The 24414-nt window shown below is 31.1% G+C and overlaps 1 protein-coding gene across 23 annotated transcripts in view; it reads left to right on the top strand.

The window, feature by feature from the left end:
- The window catches only part of Baz2b (bromodomain adjacent to zinc finger domain 2B), a 346930-nt gene that overhangs the window by 259083 nt on the left and 63433 nt on the right, over positions 1 to 24414 (top strand). For 17 of the 23 annotated variants that reach the window (XM_040294351.2, XM_021731270.3, XM_078017461.1 and 14 more), the window contains 6 exons: positions 3227 to 3836; positions 5505 to 5798; positions 6948 to 7008; positions 7782 to 7890; positions 8154 to 8255; positions 21591 to 21801. In XM_040294351.2, coding sequence (XP_040150285.2) covers positions 3227 to 3836; positions 5505 to 5798; positions 6948 to 7008; positions 7782 to 7890; positions 8154 to 8255; positions 21591 to 21801 — 1387 coding nt within the window. The remainder of the gene's footprint in view (positions 1 to 3226; positions 3837 to 5504; positions 5799 to 6947; positions 7009 to 7781; positions 7891 to 8153; positions 8256 to 21590; positions 21802 to 24414) is intronic. The other 6 variants (XM_021731362.3, XM_040294360.2, XM_021731303.3 and 3 more) reach the window with 2 other exon arrangements.

Here is a 24414-nt window from a genome sequence, read left to right as displayed (position 1 = left end):
ATAAGTGCTTCTTTTATAAGTTTATCTTTCTCTCTATAGCAGTCTAGCATAGAGTTTCTTTATTTCTTATGAAAATTTATTTGTTTCATGTTACCCACTGTGTACATGTTTGTCTTCCTCAGTAGTTAATTTTCTCATGTGTTATTTTATCATTGGCTCCTTTACACCTTTACATTGTAGATGTGATTCAGATAAATACATATGCACCGTGCATATGTATATATATTCATAGACCAAGAGTGGAATTTTTTTTAATATTTATTTTTTAGTTCTAGGTGGACACAATATCTTCACTTAGTTTTTATGTGGAGCTGAGAATCGAACCCAGTGCCTCACGTATGCTAGGCGAAAGCTCTATCACTTGAGCCACATCCCCAGCCCCAAGAGTGGAATTTGTTAGGTCTTATTTCAATCAAGTTTTAACTTAGGTAGGGGCTGGAAAAGCAAGAGCTTAAAGGTAGAACAAACCCTCATACCTATCTCTTCCTGTACTACTGTCATCCAAATGGATCTTGTAAAGCATAAGAGATTTATTGCTATACAGGTCTCAATTCTCTCTCCTCCTTCTTCTTACATACCACGCTAATCTTGCAAAGAACATCATGTATATTGTAAAACAGTAACTGATAACTATCCTATGATAAGTGCAATAATCTTTGGTTACAGAAAATCTATAGGTATAAGTAAATGGGAAGAAATTCTTTAAAATTTTAGCACAGAACACTTGCAGAAAATTAAAATGTAAAGGAAACACTTGTTTTCATGACTTTTTTTGGTCTTATGTTCTTAGAGAATTTACAACCTTTTAAACTACAAAATGGTTACATGATAATTATGTTCTAAGAGATTAAAATATACTAACTTTTCTAAGAATTTTGCTATAACATTCCTTCTAAAAAGTAATCATTGAGCTGGGTTGTGTCTCAGCAGTAGAGTGCTTGCCTAGCACACGTGAGGCCCTGGGTTCAATCTTCAGCACCACATAAAAATAAAAAAAATAAAATAAAATAAAGGCATTGTGTCCAACTACAATTAAAAAAAATAAATATTTTTAAAAGGTAAATTCAAGTACTTAGTGTAATTTTCCATATTTTATTAATTGAGTAATACTAATTACATACTTTCTCTTTGAGAAATAATGCCTTTGGTATGAAAATGGCAGCCTTAAAGAGTTAACTTAATTTTCTAAACTGATAAAGTAAGAATATTAAATAAGGTGAAGAAATTTATACAGAAATTGCTTTACTATTAGTACTCCTGCTTTAAAATATTTAATAAATCATTTTATGTGACATTTCATTTGTATTTTCATTTGTGAAATTCTATCACAGATCTGCTGATTTGAATGCAAGGGGTCCAGTGTGATGCTGGCAACACTGCTGATTTTAATTTCAAAGCAATAATTTTCTTTTTCTTTTTAATTAATTATTTATTCTAATTAGGTATATATGACAGCAGAATGTATTTTGATTCATTTTACACAATTGCAACACAGCTTTTCATTGTTATACACAATGTAGCATCACACCATATGTGCAGTCATACATGTACCTAGGGTAATGATGTTCATCTCATTGAACCATCTTTCCTTCAAAGTAATCATTTTCAATATAGATTTTTACCAGAGGTTAAAAAATCCAACTTCATTTCTGTTAAATATTTTAGTAATTTTAATTTAGTTTATTTTTATACATTATTTTAATTATATTAATGTAATTTACATGACTATTGTTTTCAAGGAGATTCTAATAGCTAATTTTTTTCTTATTTATAGATATATGTTTTATGGATTGATTTTCCTCAGAAAATAGTTATTTTTCTAAGCTATTTACTTTTTCTAATACTAATGTGCTTAAGACACTCTAAAGCAAATCCCATAGGACACTGAACCACCATTTCCACCACCTGAATATCTTTTTATTGTATAGTATTGGGGATTGAATCCGGTGCCTGTGCATGCATGCTATGCAAGTACTCTACCATCGAGCTACACCACAAGCCCCCAGTATCTTACATCTTTGCTTCAAAGATGTTTTCTTGCCAAGTGCAGTGGTGCATGCCTGTAATACCAGCACCTCAGGAGGCTGAGGCAGGAGGATTCAAGTTCAAAGCCAGCCTTAGCAACTTAGCTAGGCCCTAAACAACTCAGTTGGACCCTGTATCTAAATAAAATAGAAAAAAGGGCTGGGGATGTGGCTCAGTGGTTGAGTGCCCCTGAGTTCAATCCCCAGTACCAAAAAAAAAAAAAAAATATTTTTTTGTTGCTCAAGAAATCATTTATTCAGAAATCCGAAATTGTTTTGTGAATACATACTAAGGGCAAGGCTAAGTAATGTTTTGAAAGACCATAAATGACAGTGTTTCTACCCTAAGGAATTTATCAAAAATGTAAACTTACCTCTTTAGATGTTTAAGGCATACAGGCATATACTATATATACTAAAAGTACTGTGACATATGATATAAGGAAATAAAGAAGCCCAAAGAACAGAGGCAAAATGTGCTTTGGCAGGGGATGGGGGGTGGGTGGAGGTTGACACAAACATGGAAAGCTTCTTGGGTTAGATATGAACAGTATTTCATACATCTGAAATTTAGAAAAGGAGAATATTTTACACAGACCAAATAGTTATACAAGTATGTGAGCAGTAATATGACAGGCATAAGCCTTGGCTTACAGTCCAGTTCAACTGGAAAGGTATGTTAGTGCCTAATTATGAAGCAATTTAAATATTAAACTGAAATGTAGAGTTTATAAATTTGAGAGTTCTCCATGAAACTAATAAAATAAGAAAATCTAATTTGAAATTGACATTGGTATGTGGCATATATTGAGAGTTGGTTGAGAAGAAATAATGGCATGGCTTAAATTTGAGCAAATTTTAATGAAAGAATCCAACGCCATAGTAATATGGCCAACTTGGAAAAAAAGAAAAGATAATTTTAGGGTTTCAGGTTTGGATTATTGTAAGAATGAGAGCAATAGGAAAAGAGGATGTGTCAGCGGCATATATATTTCAAGGGGGAAGACTAAGTTTTAATAAATGTATTAGGTCTAATCAGAGTTCAGCAGCCAACCTAGTTATCACTGCCACTCCTTTTACAGCATGTATATATATCATTATTTAAATCTGCATATGAGCAGTTGTTTTCAGATCTTGAAAACAAAGGCAGTCTTTATTTTTATGGTATATCTTAATTTATTTTTTAACTTATATTTCAACAGGAACAACATAAACAGACATTCCCATCACAGTTAAAGAAACAAGAGTCATCTAAGAGCCTGAAGAAGGTTATTGCAGCTTTGTCAAATCCAAAAGCAACCTCTAGCTCACCAGCATATCCAAAACAAACATTAGAAAACAACCACCCTAATCCATTCTTGACAAATGCACTTTTAGGTAATCACCAACCAAATGGAGTTATTCAAAGTGTCATTCAAGAAGCTCCTCTAGCACTTACTACCAAAACTAAAATACAGAGTAAGATGAATGAAAATATTGCTACTGCAAGTAGCAGCACCCCTTTTTCCTCACCTGTAAATTTGAGTACAAGTGGGAGAAGAACCCCAGGCAATCAGACACCTGTAATTCCCTCTGCCTCTTCTATATTGCATAATCAAGGGAAGGAAAAAACAGTTAGCAATAATGTAAACACATTAAAACCACAGCCTCTCTCTCATCCTGCAAAATCTTTGGTGGAACAATTCAGAGGAACAGATTCAGACATTCCCAGTAGTAAAGATTCTGAAGATTCAAATGAGGATGACGAGGAAGATGATGAGGAAGAAGATGAGGAAGATGATGAAGATGATGACTCTGATGACAGTCAATCAGGTTATTTTCTGTTTTAAATTTTAAAGTAGTTCTCTAGTTCTTTGTGAACTAAAACATTTTAAAGATCTTAATTCAACGACTTGACATCATTCTCATTCATTTTGTTTCATATAGCTCTGTGCATTTCTATAATGAGCTGGTAAAATACAATTGTAATTGATATTGGAAATTTTAATTTAAATTCTCATCTTGTTCATCTGACATTAACAAATAATAATTTTAAAGTGAATATAAATGATGCATGAATTAAACAATTTCATCAGCTTGCTTAATTTTCATTTCACTTAGGACCACGTCTCTTTTTTTCCATCTCTTCTGTTACTTGTTAAAATATGTCACTACATATTTTGAACAAAGGTGTAATTTTAGTTATAATCATTCAGAAAGTAAAAAAAAAAATCCAAATCTCTATGAATGTCCATCAATAGCATAGAATTCATTACATAACATAAGGGATTATGGAGTGACTCCTTAGTTTAATTTTGATGAGGGGATGGAGATTAGTTTATAAAAATATAAAATAAAAAGTAAAATTTTAAATTCAGTGAAATGCATATTACATAATCTGTGGATTTGTTACTGGTAATACAGTTATTTAACTATAAATTCTGTAGCAGCCAATAAGAATAGAAAAATATAGTCCATTATACAATTTACACTAATAAGTTAAAAACAAACTACTTCTCAGAGTAAGAATAATCCTTCCTTGTAATACATGGATATAATAATGCACGATAGGTAGTGAATATCAATATTCATCACTTTTAGAAATTAACTTATATAATGAACCTCAATTTAGGTAGATAGTATTACACCACATAGAATTCCCCAGTCCTAAGGCTGGGGTTGTGGCTTAGCGGTAGAGCACTAGTCTAGCACGCGCAGGGCCCTGGGTTCCATCCTCAGCACCACATAGAAATAAATAAATAAAACAAAGGTATTGTGTCTGACTACGACTAAAAAAATTTTTTTAAAAATTCCTCAATCCTGTTCTCAAAATCTTTATGGTACAGTCCAAGTATACATCCTATATTTATCAAAGTTAATCCAATAATAGATTTTATATATCTGGAAGAATAGAGGCATTATACATAGGATTGCATAACTAGGAAGACTTAAATTATAGAACAACAACTATCCTATACTGCCAAAAAGGCAAAAGCAACCAAGAATCTCCCCTAGAAAACTGTTTTCTTTTACTCCAAATCCCAAATTAAGGATGATAGTGGTTCTAGACTTACCTTCCTTACATAGACTTGGTACGCTTCTTAAGCCATTGGAATCTCTTATTTTGGAAAGTCAATTATATTTCCTCTTTCTCCTTAGTTTCCCATTTTATTTAAAAGTGATTTGAAGCCATCATGGCCATTAAGAATTAAGCCATTAAACAGAACTCATCATGTGAGTAGTGTCATGTAAGAAGAATTATTTCAAGTCTTGAGTAGAACTGATAATTTTAGAAGAATCTTGAGGCTTTATATGCCTACCATACATTGTTCTCTAATAGCTTATAAGATAATAATTTTTACATTTATTCTTTGGGAAAATCAATCATTTGGATTCTCAATCACAGATACTGGTTCCTCTGAACTATTCTGTTTGGATACAAAGTACAAATTATTGGTCATTATCTAGTTATAATATCCAAGTGCTTCTTTCACTTCCCAGAATCAGATAGTAATTCAGAATCAGATTCAGAAGGATCAGAAGAAGAAGATGATGATGATAAAGACCAAGATGAATCAGATAGCGATACTGAAGGAGAGAAAACTTCACTGAAACTGAATAAAACAACTTCCTCTGTCAAAAGCCCTTCCATCAGTCTCACAGCTCACTCAACACCTCGTAACCTCCACATAGGAAAAGCCCCAGGCTCTCCTCCTGCTGCCTTATGTTCTGAATCCCAGTCACCTGCTTTTCTTGGCACATCTTCTTCCACACTTACTTCAAGTCCACACTCTGGTACCTACAGTTTATTTTTATTATTGTAAAGTAGAAGTCAAACCATAGCAAGAATTTATATTTACACTGTGGTCTGGAGATGATCTCATTGGAATCAAATGTTATGGCTAGACTTTATTTAGGTTGACTAAGAAAGTCAGCATGTATTTTCAAAGGATATTATCTGATCTATGTTAAATTTTTCCATATTTTCAATTTAAGAATCTGATTAATGACAGTTCTTGATTGAATCCTTTTCTGTTTTTGTGACCGAATGATAATTGGATTTTTTTATACTTTATAAAAAATATCTGGACAATTCTGTTTCTGCCAACATGTAGCCAGTGTCACTTCTATTAGTAACATTCTTATTCCATTAACATCCTTTTGTTTTTTTGTACTTTATTTTTTTTACTTTTTATAAACTTCTAGAGGTCTTTTTTAAAAGTCTCCACATTTAACATTCCCAAACCACTGTCTATTCTAATTCAATAACTAAGAAAATATAGATTTACTGAGTAAAATATTTTGTTTTCTTTTAAATCATTTCTCTCTCTTCACAATTTCTGGTTTTACTTTCATTTATCAGAAACCATTTTGATATCCCACTAATTTAAGATTAATTTATTTATATTTGTGAATCTTCATCTTTGTCTTTGAAAAAATTTACATATAATCATAATTCTATTTGTTTGGTGACATAGGTTAATTAAAATGCCTAGTTGTGTTTTTGGTCATGGGTGTATATGGACATAAAAGGTAATTTGTCTTAAAATGTATGACCCAGTTAGTTAAAATTTTTAGCATCAGAAAAGTCATATTTTCAAAGAAAACAACTATAAATAGATTTTCTGAAGCCTCTGTTATATCCCACCTACTTCTTCAGCCATTCCCTTAATAACAGATGGGAAGAAAGCTATGTTTTTTTTACCTTGGACTATATTTTCTTCAGAGAGTAAGACTAGTGATTCTGTCATTTAGATAAAAAAAATTTTCTGCCTTATATAATGTGTTTTGTTGAAAACCATTAAAAAACAATGTATAAATTTCAGAAATACACTAATAATCCAAGTCATTAAAAATGCTTTTAAAGAAAATTTTCTAAACTGTCATAAAGTTGTCATCAATATAAATTAGTCTTTTATATTAACTAGTTGAATTTTCTTAAAGGCAATTCCAAAAGAAGAAGAGTTACAGATGAACGCGAACTGCGTATTCCTTTGGAATATGGGTATGCAAATAAGGTTTTTCTTTTTGTTTCCTCCATATATTTATGCATGTTTGATGTATGTATTTTCATTCTCTACTATTACCAAAAAAAGTTAACATACTGCATAGTATTATAGTAGAAGAGCCAGAGCAAAGGGCAAACAAATCAATATATCAGAAAACTAAAATTAAACCTATACTATGTCAAAGTATGGTAGAGTTGGGGTGGGATCATGCAGTCTGAAAAAGAACCAAGAACAAGTCATAAGGTAGAGAACAGGAATATAGTTAAGATTGTTAGATTTTGTGAAGATAGAATTAAAGGACAGTGAAAGCTTCTATATTTAAAATGAGGGACTCCAGCAGAGTTTGGCTAAAATGGTTTAATTAGAAATGACAAGTTTCAGATTGGATGTACTTGATCTCAAAATGACAGAAAGCTATATTTACTTTACTCTTCTCACTTTAAGCTTTTCAGATGTAAATATTTACTCTGTATATTCTCACACATGTAACTAAAATGTCTAAGTGCTCAAACTAATTCCAGTTATGATTTATAAAAAATGTAATAGAGTTTAGTGTTTGTAAATTGAATCTTTGATTAATTTTTTAATTGAATCTACATAGTTTCAGTAGTAAATTATTTGAGTTTTATGGTTAGAGATTTATTTTTGTTTTCTTTATATTTTTCATGATTTGAAGAAGATGTATACTTTATATCTTTTTTTTTTTTTACTTTTTGAAAGCTATGTTAAAAGTAAAGTATGTCATAACCCTCCTTTCTGTTATATGTAGCTGGCAGAGAGAGACAAGAATAAGAAACTTTGGAGGGCGCCTTCAAGGAGAAGTAGCATATTATGCTCCATGTGGAAAGAAACTTAGGCAGTACCCTGAAGTAATAAAGGTACATATTTTTCACCAAATAACGTATATTTGGTGCATATTAAGCATGCTCATGCAAAGAAAAAGTGCATTCCTTTCTCACATAAACTTTTTGATACAAAATATTCTCTTGTGTGGGTCTAAAATGCTTAACCTAAGTTGATCTACAAATCCAAAGCCCCCTTGATAGTATATACAAAACATTAGTGTCCTGAAGCTAGCTATACATCAAAGCTGGGTTGTAATTATTAAAACCTGAAGTGGAAAAATATGTGATTTTTTCAGTATCTCAGCAGAAATGGAATAATGGATATCTCAAGGGACAATTTCAGCTTCAGTGCAAAAATAAGAGTGGGTGACTTCTATGAAGCCAGAGATGGACCGCAGGTATCCACTTTTTAAAAAGTATAGTCTTTGAACCAAAAAGTAGTAACCATAACCTCAATGAAGTAAATTTCACTACTGAAATTAGTCAAAGCATTGCCTTTTATTAGTTAATCAATATAGCTATACATAAAACTTTGTGGTAAACACTAAGGCCTCAATTTACTCTGTTTCAGTAGCAAGGAGCTTTGACATAACAGACTTCTTTTTCATATTTAAGTAAACTTTTTCCTGTTTATTAATTCAGTCAATAATTTTATAGTTTATACTGGCATAAAAGTATCTGCATGTTAATGTAAAATATAGGGAGAAATATACTACTTCCTAAAAGGTCAAAAAAAATTTTAAACTAATTCAAGTAGGAAAATCACATTATTGTAAATTAGTCCAAGAGAGGATAAATATGCTTTAGTTTTTTGAAAGGAAAGAAATTAAATTTCCACTTGATTAAGTCACACCATATGATGTACTTTCACAAGTTTTGTAATTTGAAAGTAAAGATCCTTAAAATTAGGGAAGTGAAATTTTTATGTTTCTGCAGAAACTGAATTTTAAATTAATTATACACATTTCCAAACATATCATCACAGTTTCCTTTGAGCTTGAAGTATACAACCTATCAGTCACCAAAAAGAACCTTCTAAGAAGACCTCATTTCCTGTGTGTTTTCTTTAATGTTTTCCCTTTATTCCTTACTTGTGCTTTGTATGCTTATTATTTCCTTTGACATTATCGTCTCCATTGAAAGGAGTCCCCTTTTAAGGAGGGATGAGAACTAGGTTCTTGTTAATCCATGAAATAGTTTTGTGATTCTGAACAACAGTAATAAAATACCCTGTTCTCCTTTAATTTATTTATATGCCAAATAGAATAATAATTACACTTGCCTCCTAGAATTATGGCAATGTTAAAATTAGATCATATGCATGAAAATGTTTCAAAAAGGTTAAAATGGTCAGCCAACTGAAGGTGATATTTGTTTCTTTAATTATATATATACATACATACACACACACACTCATATATATTCTTTTAGTTGTAGATGAACACAACATCTTTTTTCATTTTTATGTGGTGCTGAGGATCAAAACCGGTGCCTCTCACGTGCAAGGCAGGTGCTCTACCACTGAGTTATAGCCCCAACCCAATATTTGCTTTCTTGATTGAACCTTTCTTTCGACACTTTATAATCTACAGAAAGAAATTTTTTTCTGGCATTGAGTATTTTCTTTGTGAATAGGAAGACTTTTCAATCCTCTCTTACCCAGTGATTTTATAGAGAGAGAAATAGAAAAGACTTTCCCATTCTGTAATTTTAAAAGATTTAGGGATTTTCTAAGGATACATGGTCTTAAAAAGAACTCAAGGTTCTAAAAAGTATGCTTTCATATACATCATGTAACCTATTTTCTGCCATTGTTGTCCATGACTTTTTAAGGAACAAATTGTATGCAGATCTATTTGACTCTTTATTGGTAGTTCTAATATACCAAAATGTATTTACCTCAGGTTTAATTTTTTTATAAAAATATATTGTGATTTTTTTTCATTTTTCTTTTTACTTGTTAACACATAACAACAATAACAACAATTTAGACTAAATCTGCCACTAACCACCAAATAGCACCAACCACAGTGCTATTTTACTCATCCATATGTATAGGATCAGGTTTTTAGTCAGAAAACATAAGGTAATAATTTTTTAAATTCTTATTTTTAATCTTTGGTTCATATTATAAGCTCCTCACTTATTTATGCCAAAGATATTTTATGTTTTTAAATTCACTAGATTTTTGCTCTGAGAGTAAAGCTAATTGCTATTCAATATATAAAGGATTTTTAGTTTTGTATCAGTGATAATTAGACTTAACCTATAAAGCCTTATTACACAAAGCAGAATGTTCTTTGACATTCATTCACTTTTTATTAAACATAATCAGTGTTGTTCAAATGCATATTGTCTGTTAAAATCAATTCCAATCAACAAAATATGATGAATTAATAAAATCATAATATGTTCAGCTGCCAACATTTCCACAGAGTGCTAGGGGGAAATATTAGCAATTTTGAAAGCACTTCTCTTAGTTAAAAAAAAATGGGTGAGTTGGATTCATTTCAGGATATTTTTAGAGAACAGGTAAGTAATCTAAATAGGTGTTTTAGAAAATTAATTAGAGAAGTGTATAGTTGTAGAGCCATATGCACTTCTTTCATTTGTATATATAAGCACATGATTAATTAGAAATGTATATAATTATGTAAAAATTGGTTACATATTTTTGTTTGAGTAATCATAATATGACATTATTTTGATCAGTTTAAATTTTGCACAATATCTACAATATAGTTTGGCACAAATGAAATACTACCATGCAGTGATAATTATATGTATTTATAATGTATCTAACTTTATACACATTTTATTAGTGATTTAATGGCTAAAAATGTATCAAAAAGCAAAATTGTACATACCAAAAGATCAAAAGGAAATGTGTCAAAACTTTAAAAATGCGTGTAATATTTGACAGTAGAGCACATTTTTTGTTTTGCTTTTTATGTTCTTTTGTATTTTGTTTTCTGAAATTTTCTTGTATTAAGTATTTAATGTAAAAAACAATATCTTTTAAAAATAATACTTCTCCAGTTTGTAATTCGAATAAAGCTTAGAATTTGTTGTTGGAAATTGTAAATAATGATCGCAAATATTCCAGGCTTTATATATCCATTGAGTGATAGGAAATGATATGTTTTATTTACATATTCATTAGTATTCTTGTTTGTTGGTTTTCACCATCCTGGGACTATAGAACCTAGGGCCTGGTACATGCTTGGCAGGTGCTCTGCCACTGAGCTACATCTCTACCCTTATAAAAATATTATTTTTAAGAAGGTCTTCCTGAGTTGCCAATGCTGACTTTGAACTTGTGATCAATCTGCTTCAGCCTGCCATGCTCCACTGTCAACAGCTTAATTTATTTATAGCATTTTATTTTTTTTTTACTTTTAATTTTTTAAATATTTATTTTTTAGGTGTAGATGGACACAACACAATGCCTTTATTTTTATGTGGTGCTGAGGATGGAACCCGGGTCCCTCCAGTGCTAGGCGAGTGTTCTACCGCTGAGCCATAATCCTAACCCTATTAGCATTTTAAATCAGTCTCCAAATAAAATATTTTACTTGTAAATATGTTTTCACCATCATGTTTTTCTTTCTTCTCTTAAAATATACCAATAAAAATTATTAGTTCTGCAAGTTCTAGTTTTACTTGAAGCTTTTCAAAAATTGCATCAGTGGTCTTTCAAAGCTTTATATTTTATAGATGAAACTACGGAGATAATTTCTCCTAGAAGGTAAATACCTGCAATGGAGAATGATGATTATTTTGTATAAATTAATCATTTTTTATTTAATGTTTCTGATATTAAGATAATAATTAAATACGAATTTTTAGCAACAAACATTTGTTGAAAATAATGACTAAGGGCTGGGGTTTGTAGCTCAGTTGTTGAGCGCTTGCCTTGCATGCATAAGGCAATGGGTTCGATCCTCAGCACTACATAAGAAAATAAATAAAACAAGATATAGAAAAAAAAGAAATAGTGATATGTATGATAACTCATATTTATTGACATTTAAGTGAATTCATTCTTACCCAAAGAACAACAATCTAATGATTACCTCTAAAAAGAAAAAAGAAGCCCTTAATTTGAAGTGAATTGAGTAATAAAGATATGGGGGTAAAAAGCCTTTAATCTATTCATTATCAGTTTTATTTATTTCAGTCCACAAGTATGGTCAGAGATTTGTAGAATCAGCCGCCTCTCAGCATCTACTGATAGGTATCAAACACTTCTTACTACCTTAACTTTAGGGGTAATAAACATCATGAAACAAATAGTAATGTTGTCTATAAGTCTGTGCTATACTGGCTAACTACCTGCTAATGAAGTTCTGTGGGCTGTTTTAGCCTCTTTAGTTTAGAAAAGGGTATAAGATAAGATAGAGGTTTTTTTAAATTTATTTTCTTTATTATTTAGTTACTTTAATTAGGTATCCTGTAATTTCTTTTTCTTTCTTTCTTTCTTTTTTTTTTTTTTTTTTGTGGTGCTGCGAGGAAAGCATTCTACCAACTGAGCTATATCCACAGCCCAAGAGGTTTTTTTTTCCTTTTTAACAGATTTCTGTTCTGTTACATTATATAGAACTTGTTGAACCTAATGCTTGTCATTTATTTTATTTTATTGTCAGAATAATAGAAAGTAAGGTTAAATAGATTTTGGTAAAACATAGTTTTTTGTTTAACTAAATATAATGCTAAAATAAAAGTTATTCACATTTTCCTCAAGAATATGTGAAAGTTTCAATTATAAGTAACAGAGATTATTTAAAATATATAATGATCTACTAAAAAACATATTTGTGAACCATAGAAAAAAATTTAAGCATAAATATTACATTTATGATCATTTAAAAAAAACCTGGGAAATTCAGAAGCATTTCAAGTGTTGAATATCTAATACACTCAGTCCAAAAATGCAAAGGAAGATACAAAGATGAAACAATTAAAAATAATGCTGAAATCATTGCTTTTTTTCTATTTAAGATGTTATATTTGGGGGAAAAAAGCATTCTTCAAATGGTATAATGCCATATGGAAAATAAAGTGTAGTTCTTTCAGAAAAGAGCCTTTTTTCATAGTCATTTAATTAATAAATGTTTATGGCAAATATGTTTAACACGGCAGGCATTTTTCCCTCAAATAAATGTTGTCTGAAGGCATTTTTTCCATAAGAGAAATTGTGAACTTATTTTTTACTGCAGAAAAGTTGAAAGCCAGAAGTTGAAGAAAAATCACTGTTACTGGAGAGACTAAAGAGTACAGAAAAATAGAAGTTATGATCATTGGTTTAGAGCACCCTGTTCTGGAGAATTTATTCTGATGCTGACCAGCTAAAATTAAGATTTTGTTAATTAATTATAAGAGGAAACTTCACAATAAGTTAGTCAACACACAATCTCTGGCACAATTGTAATGCTGGTAATTATTTCAAATTAAGAACAAAAGATTGGGAGTCAACAACCAGAGTTCTTTGCTGTTAACTGTCACACCTAGTGCAACATAGCTGTGGGCACATTTGGACACTGAGAACATGAAGGATCAGTACCAGAAGTCTAAAAGTCTAGAAATTTATGTCATTGATTTACCAGGTAGGATTTTTGTGGCTAGACAAGTCCAAGTGTGGAGCTGAAGAGGAAATATTGAAAGTTATCACTCTCAGAAGGTAACCTACTTTGAGTAACTAGATAGTGAAGTCAGCCTTATGGAAGCAGTTGTTTCAAACCACATCTTTCTCAACGGTTTCTAATAGATGATACCCCTCCCCCACTAGAGACCGCTATTATTCTTTCACATTTTTGAAGTGATATTCAAAATAGTATGTAGTGTTAAGAAGCTATATGACTAAAGTAGATTACTAATTCCTAATGCCATTAAGTATAGTGTATCAAGCATTCACTACCTACCTCTGAACTATCAAATGACTAAAAATAGACACAATACTAAACTAAAAGAGAGATATAAGGAAATCCAACAAATTCTGACTTTTTTATATTACTATTTTTCTGAAAATATGAAATGTCAAATACTGTCAGAAATATTTGATGCCCTTGCTTTTGCTCATGCCCTAAGATTTCTTAGATTTTTTCAGGAAAATTCAGCATCCTATGTTGCTTTGACAAACTGAAACCTATTTAATTCTCTCATCTGTAATGTAAATGCAAGTACTATAGGACGCCTTTTAGTCCATTCCCTTTTTGTATGACATTCTGAAAGTTTTATGTAAACTACTTGAAAGTAAAGGATTCTTAAAGTACACTTTCAGAGAAAGGTAAAAACTTCCTTTACTAAAGCTGTGGTTAAATTTACTGAAAATCATATACCCAAAAATCAGTTTGGTAAATAATCAATTCTCTGAAAAACTAACACCTAAAATTGTCAGAACAAATATCTCAATCTAGATTTAAAACATACACTATAGCTATTTTAGTACTACAGGCAAGGACTGGGGTAAACATAGGTCCTGATTTAGAAAAAGATGAGTAGAGTAGAAGAGAGTTTCTTCTATTCACTTATATAACATGAAACATTTAAGACATACCAGTTATCTTAGATATTAAACTTGAAAATCAGCATTTAGTAGCACAGGATTGCAAATCCACGTTAAAATTGTTGCAGCAAAGTCTTAGTGACACTAAAACTTTTTGCAAAATCAACAAAATGGGAGTAACAAAAGCAAAATACAACCAAGGATATAAAATTGAAGCAGGAATGAGACTTGAGAACAACTGTTAAGACCTAAACATGTTGCTGCTAAACCACAGATTGACTCTAGCTTTGAATAGAATGTGGGAAACCCAGTGAGGCAATTCATTGTCTGAAAGAAAGGTGAAAACAAACCAGTTGCTCATGAAATGTTCACCTATACTTTGGAATGTCATTATTGAAGGCAAATAGAAATGTTGAAACAGGAAAGTCATATTGAAATAAAATTTCATAGTGACTCTTCTTTTGAATTTCTGAATGCTGAAAATATTTTTAAATGAGTTCTTTCAAAATAAATATTTTATTTATTTTAAGCTCTAACTCCTAAAAAGTAGAGAGAAAACTAATTTTTTTGCCAAAAGTAGAGAGAACTAATTTAGTTGCCAATTTTTCTAAATAATTCTCCATCCTGTAACTTAACTTTGTTCAGGAAGAAAACCTCACAACCATTTCCTTTTTCCATATTATTTACTGCACACCTTAATCACCTTTCCTCCTTCACATCCATGCAATCTTCAATCCCACTCAAGTTTGTTTTCCCCTCTAAAGACCAATATATTTCCTCCCTTTCTAGCTTTAATTTCCATGCACTAATTCAGACCCTTATAATTTTTACAGGGACTATTGAGATGACTTCCTGTCCTAACCGCTAAATCTTTTTCCATTTTATTACTTCTCATGGGGTGGTCCTTGAATCACCTACATTAGAATAGTCTTAGCCTACAGCCCTTGTTAAAAATACTGTTCCTGTATGGGAAAGGACTCTGTAAATCACCTTTAGATAATGTAATGCCTTCCTTAGAGTAGGTACCTCAACAAATATTTAAGTAATGGAAACTTTTTAAAATAATATGTTACAATCCTATAATATATTTATCTCATTTTCCTTTGACTATTTTATTCAGTTTTCTGAAACAAAACACTTTTGTCTTTTTCTTTTGTCTTTGAAGTATTTATATAAGTGAATGTGTTATTTTCTCTTTTTTTAATATTTATTTATTAGTTTTCGGTGGACACAACATCTTTATTTCGTTTTTATGTGGTGCTGAGGATCGAACACAGCGCACTACTTCTTGAGCCACATTCCCAGCTCCCAAATGTGTTATTTTCTAAGGCTATAAATTAACAACTCTTGAAAGAGGAATTATAATAATATAACAAAACTTTGATCTCTTACCATCTCCATCATATTAATCTTCTATTTTCTTTTTATCTGTATCTTTTATTTTTTATATTTTATTTATTTATTTATTGGTACTCAGGATTTAACCCAGGGGCAAACCCCCAAACCTTTTTATAATTTTGTTTTGAGGCAGGGTCTTCACTAAGTTGCTTAGGGCCTAAATTGCCAAGACTGGCTTTGAATTTGTGATCCCACTGCTTCAGCCTCCTAAGACGCTAGGTTTACAAGTGTGCACTACTATGCCCAGCTCCTATCTATATCTTTTAAATCTTAGGAAAGATAATTTCCAAGAAACATTTACTGTTTTACGTCTTAGAAATTAAGAAAAATAATTAACTTTTTAAACATACAATTTCTGACCCAAAAAGCTAGTAGCATATAAGTCAAGTGATATAAAGTATATTCTCTTTTCCTCACAATTATTTGGCTCTTGAGTGAATTGAGGTTATAGTATGAAGTTAGGTTTTCCATGCCATCCTTTTCTCATTTTCTGAAATCCAGAATTTAGGGGACATCACATGTAATCTAGTATGTGCAATCCCTTTAGAAAGTATTTACTTTCTAAATACCAAGGGCAAAAATGTAAATAATAATATCACTATGTTTGTTGGTAAGTTTTGGGCACCCACATATATTACTACTTTTTGAAACAAATATATTTTCCTAGTTAAATAACTGTGAAAACTGTATGTAGAAAAGAAAAGTTGATAAAACTCTTTAAATTTTGGTCTGAAATGAATTTTCTAATTCTTAATGCAGATTTGTTTACAGATTCTTTTATGAGCCTCTCTCTTCTCTATGTTACAAATATATTTTTCAAGTAATGTGGTACATGCGGCCTTGGTTTCTAAGAGCACAATAGAAAATGAAAACCTAAACTAATTAAAAGCTTCCCTTGCTGGTGAACATAACTTGCCCTATCATAAAACTGTTCCAAAGGTTTTCTTTGCACTTGATACAACTGTTGAACCTATTTACTTCAGTTGAATACTTAGAAAAAAATTTTCATAAATTTTTTTAAAAAAAATTTTAGCATGAGAATTACTGAAGGGAGGGGCTGGGATTGTTTGTTGCTCAGTGGTAGAGCGCTCATCTAGCACGTGCAAGGCCCTAGGTTCGATCCTCAGCACCACATAAAAATAAATAAATAAAATAAAGGTACTGTGTTCAACTACTTCTAAAAAATAAATATTAAAAAAAAGAATTACTGAATGGAGTTAATATAGGTTTAATTTATGCACATAGAAGTGGACTATATGCATTAAATTTTTTCTGACAGTCTTTTCTAGATATAATCTTGGATGTGCTTTCAAGACAGAATATTTTGATCAGTCACTTATTAAGTATAATAACAGCTTTGTAACATCTCTGTACATCTTGTACATGTAGTACAAGAGCATGTAGTATCAAAATGAGACAGTTTTGGATTTGAATCACAGTTCTGTTTCTTGCTGTCTGTACCTCATTGGGCTTAAATTCTTTCTATTGTAATACAAGGTCAATAAAACCTACTGTATTAGTTAGGAATGTTGTCAAGATTAAGATATATAATGTACTCAAATTCCTGAAACAAAATATAGTACTTAGAATATAGGTTTTTTAACTCTTTTCCATTGGGGTAACAAGTAATAGTATTTGTATTTTTAGTAACTTTTAACTAAGATATAGATAGATAGATTCTTTGCCTAAGGTTAGTAATCATCACATAAAATAAAACTCAAGAACTTTTGATTATTTTAAATTGCTCCCAATGTTTAAGAAAAATTCCTACTTTAAGGTTCTTTTAAGAGAAAAGTACATTTAAATTTCTTCTTAAACTATACACTAAAGGAATTCGCTCTTTAAAAAGAAAAGTAAGAAATAAGAAGTCAGTCATTTAAAAGGGTACCTCTTCTGTATCTGAACACATTATTTAAGACTGTAAGTGAGGTAATGAAACATATATTTTTATTTTTATTAACATATACAGGATATTTGAAAACCTGACTCAGATTGTGTTTAGCACTAAATTGAATTATTTTTATAGTACAGCTGTATTTTGTTGCTGTGTGTGCTCCAGAAGGCGGAGGATAAGGAGAAACCTCAAATATGCACAAAAGTACCTAGAATAATATGTACCATGTATTTATCATCAGCTTTACTATTTGTCGTTATGATGAATATTATTTTACAAATATCCCTATCTCCTTCTCCACTTTAAAAATTTGTTAAAGAAAGTCTTTGTTGTTTTCAATTTTACTTATATTTTTGATCATATTAATTGTACAATTAATGTGTTTCGCTGTGTGATGTATTTCCATACATGCATGTGTCATTATTTGATTGTATCCGCCCTCCCTATCACCCTCTTTTACCCTATTCTCTTCCCTTAGGTTGTCTTCTATTTCCAGTTATCTTTCTCTCTTTTTTTGTTTTTTGGGGTTTCCACATATAAGAAGAAACATGTATTCCTTTTTTTTAAACTAAGGATTGAACCCAGGGGTGTTTTACTACTGAGCTACATCTCAAGTGTATTTTATTTTGAGACAGGATCTCTCTAAGTTGCTGAGGGTATTGCTAAGTTGTTGAGGCTGGTCTTGAACTTGTGATCCTCCTGCCTAAGCCTCCCAAGAAGCTAATATTATAAATGTGTGCCTGGCCCAATACTTTCTGTCTGGCTAATTTTGCTTATTGTGATAACTTCCAATTCCATCCATCTTCCTGCAAATGACATTATTTTATTCTTCTTTCTGGCTAAATAATACTCCATTCTGTATATGTACCATATGTTTTTTAATCTGTTTATCTTTTGAGGAGCAACTAAATTGATTCCATACCTTAGCTATTGTGAATATTGCCATAATAAACATGGGCATGTGAATATCTCTTTTGTGTGCTGACTTCATTTCCCCAGGAGTGTTATAGATCTAGGTAGTAGATCTATTTTTAGTTTTTTTTAGGAACCTTCACACTGTTTTCTATAGTGACTATAGTAATTATCGTTCCCATAAACAAAGTGAGGATTTCCTTTCTTTGGCAAGCAGGGGTACTAGGGATTGAACTCAAGAGCAGTGAACCACTGAGCCGCATCCCCAGCCCTATTTTGTAATTTATAGACAGGGTCTCACTGAGTTGCTTAGCACCTCGATTTTGCTGAGACTGGCTTTGAACTCTTAATCCTCCTGCCTCAGCCTCCTGAGCCACTGGGATTATAGGCGTGCAATGCTGCACCTGGCTATTTTCCTTCACACTCCTGTCCTACATTTGTTACTTTTTTTTTTTAATAATCAGTATTCTTACTGAGATGAAATGGAATCTCAGTGAAGTTTCAATTCACATTTCTTCCCAGGTGGCCTAAGCCATTGAACAATTTTTTAAACAACTTTTGGTCATTTGCACTTTTTCTTTTGAGAATTCTCTGTTCATATCATTTGTTTATGTATTGGTTGTTATTAATAGTTCTTGTTAACTTTTTGAAGTTTTTTTTGAATATATATTCTGGGTATCAGATATGTAGCTAGTAAAGACTTTCTCCCATTCTGTAGATTGTCTCTTCATTCTGTTGTGCAGAAGCTTTTTAATTTTATGTAATCCCATTTGTCAATTCTTACTTTTATTTCCTGAGCAAAACAGTTGCCTGTGCCAGTATTTTGAAGCGTTTCCCCTGTTTTCCTCCAGATCTTAAATTAAAGCATTTGATCCATTTTGAGTCGATTTTTTATATAGGGTGAGAACAATCTAGTTTCAATATTCTACACATGGATATCCCATTTTTCTTGCACCATTTGTTGAAGAGGCCGTCATGTCTCCAAACTATGTTTTTGGCACCTTTGTGAAAATTGGATGACTATAGATAAGTGGGTTTATTCCTGGGTCCTTTAGTCTATACCTTTAGGACATATCTGTTTTTATGTCAATGCCATGCTGTTTTTGTAATTATGCTTCTATTGTATGTTTTAAAACCAGGTATTATGATGCATCCAGCATTGTTCTTTTTATTCTGGATTGCTTTGGCTGTTCAAGTTCTTTTTTGTGAAGCAAATCATACATCTTATCTGTTAATTTTTCATTTTTATTTCTAAAAGGACTCTTTTTTTCAAACATAACCACAGTATCATTATCATGCTTTGAAATATAGTCATGTGCCAAATAACTATGTTTCCAATCAATGGACCACCAGTCCTGCAGTGGTCCCATAAGATTATAATGGAGCTGAAAAATTTCTCTCACCTAGTAGCATTGTAGCCAATATAGCATTAGAGCATAACTCATTAATCATGCATTTGTGGTGATGATGATGCAAACAAACTTGTGCTGCCAATCATTTGAAAGAATGAAACATACAATTGTACAAAATGCATAATATTAATAGAATAATATATTATTGTGTTACTGGTGAGCATTTACTATACTTTTTATTGTCATTTTATAGAATACTCCTGCTTATAAAAAGATTTAGTGTAATATATTATCCCTTGTTTCACTGACACCCTTACACATATCATTTTTACCTCACCTCTTAATTGCATCATTTTCTCTTATTCTTGATTTAATTTCATGTTATTTTGTTCATTATGGCCCCAGAAACAATATGCTACACACACATACCCACACACACGTACATGTATATCAAGCTTATATCATATGTATAAGCTTGTATATATCATATGCCTTAGATGTATAGTTAGTTATACCATATGTTTATGTATATTTTATTCAAAATGACCAAATCACCTATGGGCATATTTCTCAGAACAATAATCCTTTCATTAACACATGACTAGTAATTTCTTGATATCATCAAATGTCATTATTAAAATTTTCAATCGTTTTGTTAAAATTTTTCTAACAGTTTGTTTATTTGAATCAATATCTAAGTAAGGTCCACATATTGGAATTGTTTAGTACATCTTTTAATTTAATCTTCCCACAGATCTTTTTTTTCTCATAATTGTTGAAGAAATTAGGTCATTTGTAGAATTTGCTGTGTAGTTAGTGTAAAAGATATCTCTCAGTTGTCTTTCTTTAAACTTACAGTAATTAAATCTAGAGGCTTGACCAAATGCAGTTTTGATTTTAGGGGTAAGACTTTATAGATGATAGTGTGAGCCTTCATTAGGAGGCTAACATGGTCTGGTTGTCTCTCTTTTGGGTGATAAGCATCTATTCAAGTTCAATGTTTGGATACATTAATTCATTAAGTATTACAAAATGTTCATATTCTCTTATTTCCTGTCTTCATTTATTAGCTATAATATTCCTGTAAAGAGAACATTCATCTATTTTTTGGGTAGCTTTTGTTTGAACTGATTACCCACAAGAACAATCCAAGGGTGGTCATCACTAATATTTTCAAATGTCTGTCAACTTTATGGTTGTTATAGTTCAGAAAAGGTGACTAAGGTATACCTCTAAGCCAGACCTAGTGAAACATGCCTGTAATCCCAGCTGCTGGGAAAGCTGAGGCAGGAGGGTTACAAGTTTGAAGTCAGCATGGGCAATTTAAAGGTCTGGGGATGTAGTTCATTGGTAGAGTACTTACCTAGTATGTGTGAGGCTCTGAATCCAATCCCCAGGACTTGGAAAAGGGGAGAAAAAGATTATATTTCTCTATGTTTACAGATATAGATGCAAATGTATACATTAATTAATAAAGATTGTTATTTAAGTAGGAATATTAAAACCATGCCAAAGTCATAATTATAAATCTAAATTTACTTTAAAAAATAAAATTGCTAAAATGTGTATAAGCTTTATAAATTTCAAAATATTTACCTAGAATTTTCTGACATTGATCTCTCATTTTTATTGTATTTGTAATATATTATTTCTATTAAATGTTAATTAAAAGGGAATGCAGTGGTGTCTTTTGAAAGAAGAGGATGTCATTCCTCGAATCAGGGCAATGGAAGGTCGTAGAGGAAGACCACCAAATCCAGATAGACAGCGAGCAAGAGAGGAATCCAGGATGAAACGTCGGAAGGGTCGACCTCCAAATGTTGGCAGTGCAGAATTCCTAGATAACACAGATGCCAAATTGCTAAGAAAATTGCAGGCTCAAGGTAAGAAATGTAATGTACGTAACACTGTGCAATTATACTAAAAATTATGCTAAACATATTTTTTAGATTTTTATACTTAAGAGTGAATGACACTATTCTCAGTTTCTAAATAATAGATATTTGTGTTAGAATAAATGAGAAAATAAGGAGTCCCACTGGTAATTGGAGTTCTTTGATTTAGGTAATTTTTCAAGAGCCATACTTATAAACACATCCTATCCCATGTGTTTAGAATTACAAATGTGGGTGTTAAGCTGTTAAGGCTTGCACAGAAAGGGAATCAACCAGCACTTGGCACTTGCCTTAAGGTCGTGCCAACCTTCTGGAAATTCTCCTTTTAACAGCTCCCGATTCCTTGAGGTGGTACATGAGAATTACTCCAAAATATGCGGATATGTGGAATAAATTTTCAGTCAGAGAACTCCAATTACTGGTAAGTAAACCAGTCTTTTAGTTTGGGTTCTCCTATAGTCTGGATATAGTATATATTTTCAAAATGCTCAATTAATAGAACTATATGAAAAAGTATTTTAATATCACCAGAATGTATCATTTATCAAACTGAAAGTGCTCATAATAACCTAAGATATATTAATAATTCAAAATTATACATAAATTATCAAAACAAGGCCATGCTACATATAACACAGAGAAGGCTGAATAAAAAATAGTTCTGATATGGCATTTAGTTACTGTTTACAAATGTGAAGGCTTTTAAAGTTGCCTGAACATAGAAACATGTAAACATGTATAGATAACTTTTATTTGCAAGCATACACATAAAGACATAAGATAATGTAAAACAAAGGTTTAATAAAGAAAAATTACTTTAAAAGACTAACATAAATTTACTTCTTTTACTTTCTCTATAAATAAACATCAAAATCTGGAGGAAATGCCTGAAATATTTATTTCTATTTATTGTAAACACCACTGTAATATTGGCATATTTGTTTTTATTTTAAAACAAAGTATCTATGAAAAAAGCTCATAGTACAGAATGCTGTAAAACGAAAGACACTCTTCCTCATTAGTGGAATCATTAGGAGAGTTTTTAAAAAAAACTCTCTAGAATGTGTACACACATATTCAGACATACATTCGAACATATTTACATCCTTCTTGATTTCTAAAATAAATATACTTATAATGTCATACTATTCAGCTTGTTCTTTTCCCATTTATCTTGAATCTTTCTATATTAGCGCTTACAAACCAACCAATCTGTCTTTTTATCACTGAGTAGTGAATGATGCCACGTGTAGCTCTACCATACTTCATTAAACCAGTCTTTTCAATGAATCCTTTCTGTCACAGTGTCTTAATAAATATATATTGCACAAAATAAACATATAAATCATGTTTACTTAAACATGTACTGCACATACCATTTCTAATTTTGGTAGATATCAGGCAAGTATTGTCTCTAAAAAGGCTATACCAATTCAAACTTTGACCAATAGTATGTAAGTTAACAACCTACATATAACTTAATATCCTGTAAATTTTTTTCTACCTTAATATGTTAGTCAATTTTTTTTTTAGTTTTTACTTTATTTGGTTTTTTTTTTTGTAAGACTTTCATGTCTGCCAGGTAGCTGTCAGTAATGATTAAAAAAATGGATATATTAACATACATAAATTTTAAAATGTAATATTCTCAATAATCCATTAATTCTTCTGAAAAATGCATAATGGTTAAATGTATGTATTGTTTGCATAAAATAAGTCCTCAAAATTAACTGATAGCTAAAACATGGGCTCTTTGTATATCCAACATAAGTATCATTATATCTGAAATGGCAAATATAAATTTGCAAAATTAACTATGTTTTTATTGTAACAAAATAGAAGTTAATCTACTTTTACCCAATATTTTATTCTCCTTCTAGCTTTCAAATTGATTTTTAGTCTATTACATACTTCTCCCACATTGCCATGGGTTAATTTTGCAATTTCTGTAAATTTTGAAGTAACTGTATGTATGTATGTATATATATATATTTTTTTTCTTTCTCATCATGTATATAAGGATTGAATATTTAACAATAAATAATTATTAATCATTTTTATAACTGTGTGGTGTATAGTGTTCATGTTTTTTTCCTGGGTTGAAAAGAAAATGTTAGAGTCTGTAAACAAGTCAGAATGGCGCCTGGCATTTTGCCAGGGGGAGTTGTTTGTAAGGTGGCGCCAGTGAGCCATTAAGTGTGGAGATTTCTTATTGGTTGACTGCTGTATCTAGTTTATGTTAATTAAGATAAGCTGTGTGGAATGTATATATACCCCTCCTGTCCTACAATAAAGGGCTCCCACTCCTGCTGTATCAATGTACACAAGTTGCTCATCACCCCCCGGTTATTTTGCTGCAGCTGGACTACGGCAGAAAACAAGAATGAAACACTTTTAGTTTGTATAAATAAACCTGCTTATTAATTGATGAATACTGTTAAATTTCAAATTTTCCAAAGTATCCAATAGCACCTGTCCTTTTTATGTCATAGAACATGAGATATCATATGGTGTATACAATGTACCATTATTTTATTATATAGCTATAAGAAGATAAAATGCTGCCAGTTATCTAACACATTGATTTTTAGAGATGTTAAA

This window comes from Ictidomys tridecemlineatus, chromosome 7 (genome assembly GCF_052094955.1).
Source record: "Ictidomys tridecemlineatus isolate mIctTri1 chromosome 7, mIctTri1.hap1, whole genome shotgun sequence".
NCBI classification, from domain to species: domain Eukaryota; kingdom Metazoa; phylum Chordata; class Mammalia; order Rodentia; family Sciuridae; genus Ictidomys; species Ictidomys tridecemlineatus.
The sequence above is the reverse complement of the archived record's forward strand: the minus strand, read 5'-3'. Positions and strand labels throughout refer to the sequence as shown.